General features: G+C 44.4%; 1 protein-coding gene across 1 annotated transcript; it reads right to left on the reverse strand.

The window, feature by feature from the left end:
- Window positions 1-1,128: 1,128 nt before the first annotated feature.
- On the reverse strand, window positions 1,129-4,927 carry LOC123407610 (mediator of RNA polymerase II transcription subunit 17-like). Its single transcript, XM_045100774.1, has 8 exons — window positions 4,631-4,927; window positions 4,350-4,548; window positions 4,161-4,274; window positions 3,867-3,952; window positions 3,396-3,780; window positions 2,778-3,242; window positions 2,358-2,681; window positions 1,129-1,798 (listed from the first exon to the last, which is right to left on the reverse strand). Exons 1-8 carry the CDS (start codon window positions 4,717-4,719, stop codon window positions 1,469-1,471), a joined length of 1,992 nt encoding a protein of 663 aa, XP_044956709.1. The 5' UTR covers window positions 4,720-4,927; the 3' UTR covers window positions 1,129-1,468.
- Window positions 4,928-6,958: the final 2,031 nt, after the last annotated feature.

Genomic DNA, 6,958 nt, shown 5'->3' on the forward strand with positions numbered 1-6,958 from the left:
AACAAGTAATGGAGAAGTGGGGTCGCATGCTAAGCGAGCGCTCTACCATCTGAGCTACATCCCCTGTGTTATTTGAAAACAATGATTAGCACTTTTATTAATATGAAGCACCTTCTCAACGTACCCTTTTTTTTAGATATACTCTGAAGCTTTGTTCATTCGTCATAATGTTTACAAGGACAGAATTAAGAGCATTGGGTTCGCCTAACCAAACATGGCAGCCAACCACTAGGGATAAAACGTGTTTCGTGAGTATGTGAGCCTCGACAATAGACCTTCCAAATTCATGACTAATATTACAAATAAGAAAAGTAGACTTGTGTTGTATTATTTCATGAACAATCGCCGTATGCTCCTTGCAATCTAAAGCAACTTGAATTTTCCCCTCGTATAGATCGTCCGCTAGGACGACTCCCTTATGGAGAGGGCCTCCAGGGTGCCCGGGTCCGATATGTCTGGGAAAACAAGCGCCGACGCGCCCAGGAATCCACCCTGTTGATCCCAACAAATAGCGCCAACCGAGCCATGAAATCTTCCCCTTCCAGCGGCAACGGCAGTTACATATATTCTTTCATATAGTTACTTCTTTGCATCAGCACTTGTATCAATATACATCAACAGTACAATTTCAAATGCTAAGGTAAGAAGCCTTATGTACAGGACCAGCAGTCTCCAATAAATAGATTTCACTACAAAGACCCTATAACTTCCATAAGCTCGGATATGAATTACTGTATTAAGCAATTAACTGTAGAGTAAGCATGGCATGGAACTGAGGCATCTCAGGGGATAATAAAATTGCAAATTTCATTTAACTTGGGAAGTTATAAACATTTGTGATACATGATTTTTCATACAGCTGGTTCGCAAAATGACACACTTGATTAGAGGGCATCTGTACAGACACGTAGCAGGACGATAATGCAGCATTAAGCACCCCAGTTAAAATACCACTACTTCTATCAATATACATCAATAGTATAATTTCAAATGCTAATTTGAAGGTAAGAAATCTTACCAGTAGCAGGCTCAAATAAATATATTTCACTTCACCTCTCATAAGAGAGATACAAGTTAGTAAGCCATTGACAGTGAAGTAAGCATGATATGAAAGTGAGGCATTTCAAGGGACAATAGAAAAAAAATTTCATTGCAACAATAACATGGCATAAGTATCGGGTGTCACAAAACATAACTGTTTAGTCTACCAGATTGGTCAGAGCGCCACAGCCAAAATAAAAACAATAGCAGTTTTTATTGGCTAACAACAGCTTTCGTCCCGGTGCAGTGGTGCTTCCAGAGAACGGAGGCAGGAGACAATGCCGTGTATCAAGTTCAGCTGGCTGCCGAGCTTGTAACTACACGCCCAGCATCAGTACACCAAGCAAGGCACCCAAGGGCAGCAAAGACAGCCAGCGCTTACACCATCGCACAACACACAATCCAGCACTGCAGCACACTTCTGTCATCATCTCACTGGGCGGGCGCCGGTGCCGCAGAGGTTGATGAGGTCCAGTAGGGTGGAGTAGAGCACCTCCAGGGACAGGTAGCCCAGGAACCTGCGCTTCTCAGCCCAAGGGTCGTCCGCTGCCGGTGCCTTCCCGTCCTCCTCTGCCGGGTGGTCGACAGTCAGGTACCATGAGATGCACCCATATTCATCGTCCGGGTCCACGTGCGCCACCAGGCCCAGCGTATCACCGTGCTCCAGGTCGAAGTAGAGGCACAGGAAATCCCGAGTCACGCTCATCCCCAGGACTAAAGCCTCCTCGTGGAGCCAGTTTATTATCTGGCTCGCAACCTGCAGATATATGTGCAGACAATGTACTCAGCACCTCACAGTGAAGTAGGTCCCAAAGAGATGCGCATAAAGACGCCAATCAGTTGAAAAAATCTCAGCCTCTGGACTTCTCTTATATGCATGTGTATACATAGCGGAGATGGTATTAACTTCTAAATATGGATGCATGGTGGCAATGATCCTAAGACGTATCATTGTACCTATTCTCGGAACGGAAATCAGGCTGAACTCAACATTCCGACTAGCCAAACTAACTATTCGCATACGTTGATGGACACATACATTCAGTGGAAGGCTTTCCCAATGTACAAACAGTAAAGAAGTGCAAAGGACTGAATAACAACCGTTGCAGTCAATCATAGGACAACAATGGATTTACTAAGTCTTGATTATAATATGGTCAAGTGGTTCATGCGCTATCCTGGCACAATTGATGCTTCAACCTTCTGAATCAGAAATACTCCCAACAGACAGTAGTAAATAAAGTTAATAAATGAATCCAGTGCATATCAGCGATAAAGGATAATGACTTAAAAAGTTTTATTTATCACAAGTTTACCTGCTGCAGAACCATCGTTGGGAGATCCTCCAAGTCACAATTGTAACTGTTTATTAGATAACCGTCAGAGGGCTTCGTAGTCAACGACCCAGCAATGCTCGGAGAACCCTCACCCAATAAACTTATCTGGCCATCCTTCAAGACAATCTTCGTGTTGAACTGTGTCCTGGAAGATTTGTACTTGGGCTCGCCATTGTCCGAAGGCTTCATGGGCCGATCAGCAGCCAAAATGGGTTGCGGGACTCTTAAGCAGAGAGACCAGGAAGAAGTTCGAGAGTGCCACGTAGGAAGGGACCGCAGCTGGAGATACGGAACCCTGCTAACCTGCATGCATTGGTAAAAAGGAAGTTACAACACCAATCTACCACACCCATGGTATGTATACAGCATTGATGAACGGAGAGATAATAGTAGTTATACCACACTCTCTAGCTCCAGCTGCACTTTTTTTGAAAATGTCTTATGAGCCACTGTCATGCAGAAATGACTTAGCAAGCCACAATCTTCACCTGCAGACTCTGCGGTCTGAGCAGGACTCTGGTAGCGAACAATATTACGATATTTCTCCCTGACTTTTCTGAGAATGTTCTCGTGGAACAGGTGTAGCAAGTAAATCTCCAGACTTTTTGGGTTAAGAAACCCTGAGGTATCCATTTTCAAAGGCTCCTGCTTCCCATTGGTGGTGGCTAGCACAAGATTCGCCTCTGAATTATTGTGCTCTTCATGGCCTGCTATCTCTGAGTCACTATCCTGTCCAGAATTCACAAGCGAAAGGCACAACAAACTCTCCTCGCCAATCGCTAGTTGGAGAAAATCCTCACGCATTCCAGTTACATTGACACCTTGAGTTTGGACAAACGTCTCACGGATCACCATATCCAATACCTACAGAGGCATACACTAAGCTAAGCGCGAGGTGGTATGATAGATAAAAATGACAGGAGACAGCATATTTTGTCACAGGAATTATTTTTCATGGATCTCTTGTTGGCCAAAAAGAAAGTTTTGCAATAATTCATAAGCATTTAGACAACCTACCTGCTCCTCAAATATTGACTTGTGGATATTGCGAAGAATGGAATGTGCTTGTTTGACAGACTTATTGACATCATCATCCTCCAACGCATCATCTTCCGCTGCAGAAGAAGTGGTGCTTGAGACACCTTTTGTTCTGCAAGCGTAGCTTTCTGGGCCGTTGGCACTGTCCCCGCGGAACTGAAGGCTCAAGAAACGGCACGACTTTTGCGGGACTTGTACAGACAAAGTGCCCGACGAGTCCTGGTCGATCGGAACCAGTGACAATGACGACATCCGGGGCATCGCTGCCGTGTCCAACTGAGAAGTGTCAACCACATCAAACATGAAGCTGTTGATTCCTGGAGCGTTCCCACGCTGCCTCTTGACTTTCCAGTTCTGCTGCAACCTGCCAAAGCCAACAGCACTGATTATGGCACAAGCATCACTACTTAGATGATACCTGGAATCCGCAATCCCTGCGACAAGACGAACCTGATCAATGAGCCGTAGAACCTAGACTCCTTCTGGAACTGCTGCTGCATCGTCTTTGCCGATTGTTTGAAATACCGTCCCAGATGCTGAGATTGCGAAATGGAGCATAATAATTAGGGTATGTGGTTTAGGTTCAAGCATGAACTACACAAAACATTTCTTTTTGTTCTGCAGTTTATTTCACTCCACTCCTCTTACTGGCAAGTTACAAAAATCCCATGAGTCTCACTCCATGCCTCTTCAACTAATTGGCTGCAGATGCTCTACTGGTTTCTAGTACAGGGGCATACATACCCGAAGCCGCTGGAGCTTGGTGGCGGCGGAGACGGCCGTGTCGACGAGGACTTCGTCCGGCAGCGGCCTGGGCTTGGAAATGGTGGCGACGGCCACGGTGTCGTTCGCCTCGACCTGCATTGTTTGTCAATTGCTATCCATCCATCATAACCAAGACATCATCACATACGAGAGACGCGGCGGACGGACCGTGGAGATGAGGTCGAGGACGACGGTGAGCTCCTGCTGCGCGAGCTGCAGGCTCTCGTGGAGGCCCTGCCAGGGCCAGGCCTTCTGGGCGGCGTCCTCTGCCGCCGCCTTCTTGGCCTTCTTGGCGTCCCGCTCGACCACCCAGGAGAAGTCGACCCGGCGGATGGCCGCCAGCCGCTGCTCCTCGCTGCTGGTGTCCCTGTTGCGCCCGGTGGGTCTGGATCAGGAGTGAGGCGAGGGGAAGGGGGGATGGGGAGGGAAGGGGAGGAAGGCTGGCTTACGGCGGGTAGTGCTCGTTGCCGGCCTCGTCGATGGCCTCGAGGCGCTTGATGGGGAGCTTGTCAAGGTCCAGCCGGAGGTCGTCGCCCATGGCCGCCGTCTGCTGCCCCTCGCTCCTTGATTGATGGGGAAGGAGCGAGCGAGCGAAGGGCTCGATCGATTGGGCTGGATGATGCTTGGGGCGCGAGGCGGACTCGGGGGCCGAGAGCGGCAGGTGGGTAGGCGGTTGCCGCCGGTGAGCGGCGGCCGGCGGGATCGGGCGACGGGCGGACCGAAGGGAGGAGAGATAGGACGGCGAGGGTTTGGACCTTGGGAGTTCAGTGGTGGTGCTGCGGACTAAACCGGGCCGGGCCGGGCCGAACCGACGAAGAAAGCAGGCCTGATGGACGAACCATTTTTCATTTTTTGCATTATTTTCGAGAGTACGATTTTTTGCATTATTAAAGAACAAACATTATGGAGTCTTTTTTCCCAGCAGAATATTTCGCAGTCTCACTAAATTATACTGTATCGTATTCTCAAAACAAAATCGAACTATACTGTGCATTACTCCCTCCGTCCCAAAATAATTGTCTTAACTCTAGCATAAGATTATACTAAGGTTAAAACACTTATTTCAGGATAGAGGGAGTACTATATTTTACTGCTTTGTATTGAAGTTTTGCTTGGTTTTGAATCTCGTATGGCCATAACCGTTTCAAATTGATTATTGAAGATAACTCGAAATCCAAAAACTGTAAGAAAAAAACCACGTGAATTCATTGCAAAAGATTTTTTTGCAAAATATAAATAAATCTTGCACTACTCAATTATTAAGGAATACAATCTCTTCCAACAATCTTCACGGCCTCGTTTGGGGCCATTGCCTAACCAACCCCAGTATGGCCTTTCAACCTACCAAAGTAAGTCATGAAATGAGCATCATTACAGATCTGACGAATATGAGTAATACTAGTACAAATGTCTGTGCGTTGCACCGGGCAAGAAAAAAATGTTGGTAGTAAACAACATGACAATCTCAACCAATATATAGGACCATAATCAAGCACATAATATTGTTAAAGAGTACATGCCTAGATTCCGTTGTAAGCTAGAAACTGAATATCATTTACAACCAACTATTTATTTGCATCTAGTACAAATGCCCGTGCGTTGTATTTTTTTGTGCATATACATCGCGCACGCACTCAAGGAGACAACAATCTGAAGCCCATATTTGTCGAAAAAAACCTGAACCAGTGCAATGCTTGATGCGAATCTCATATTTGTGGAAATAAAATAATAAGAGCACTGCAATTGCTAGTAAATAACAAGATAATTCGAACCAATACATAGGACCATCATCAAGCACAGAATACTGTTAAAGAGTACATCTCTAGATTTCGTTGTAAGCTAGAAACTGAAAGTCATTTGCAATCAACTATATGTGATTGACCCCGCTGGTCTATATCCAACGAATTATGAGAAGCCCTTTCATTTGGTAGTTATCTAAAACTACCACCAGAGATGCCATCCAACAGCTAGCCAATAGCGAAGCTTCTTTTTTCAGAAATATCATGCATGTCCTGTTTGAGCAAATAGAAGTTAGTACGAGCAAACAATCAATCTTGAAAAAAGAATTTGTTATTACGAAATCTTCCAAATCATACTATATTTATCAGATTTAAATTGGATTTTCCTGATACAACTGATGAATTCAAGTACACCGGCATGCATGTTATCTTCACATTCATTGTCCTTGAATGTTAATAGTTGACCCAAAATTAGTTTTCTGAGTTCATATCCATCATGTACAAGCATTATTTTTGTAAACGAATGGCATCAAAATTAGATGTGTAATTATAATATAACATTAAATGATCTATATTGTCTTGATATTTACCTTTATAAATGGCAAATGTGGTCTTTCATCTTCCCATGTGGACATGAACAGGGGAACAATATAACCGAAAAGTTCCCTTATATATAAGAATATATATGTTATTAATTTAAATTTAAATTCATTTTCAAAACAACAATTTTTCACTATATAATATTCATCTATTCAAAAATACCTGTTGTAAATTGGAATATCATCTAGGATTTTTTGATGCCATAGAAGAATATTCTCGTTCCATCTAGACCCAGGGCATGCCTTTGACATTGCTTTTGGTAAGTGTTCTGCAATCCATATAATTTTGTGCACATATTTTGCGAGTGAGTTGCATCTGTAAATGGGATTAATAGGAGCAGGGTCCAAAATATACACTGTTCTAGTATCTTTGTCCAATGTGAATAGAATGAAATCATTGTTGGATTGTACTGGAATATGGATCTGAAATAGGATACAT

Source organism: Hordeum vulgare, chromosome 7H (genome assembly GCF_904849725.1).
Source record: "Hordeum vulgare subsp. vulgare chromosome 7H, MorexV3_pseudomolecules_assembly, whole genome shotgun sequence".
Lineage (NCBI taxonomy): Eukaryota > Viridiplantae > Streptophyta > Magnoliopsida > Poales > Poaceae > Hordeum > Hordeum vulgare.

Excerpts from the sequence above, each read along its gene's own strand:
- LOC123407610 (XM_045100774.1), bottom strand. The coding sequence starts at position 4,719 with ATGGGCGACGACCTCCGGCTGGACCTTGACAAGCTCCCCATCAAGCGC. Across the intron at positions 4,275-4,349 it reads TCCTCGACCTCATCTCCACG|GTCGAGGCGAACGACACCGT; the intron begins GTCCGTCCGCCG and ends CAAACAATGCAG. Across the intron at positions 1,799-2,357 it reads CAACGATGGTTCTGCAGCAG|GTTGCGAGCCAGATAATAAA; the intron begins GTAAACTTGTGA and ends ATATATCTGCAG.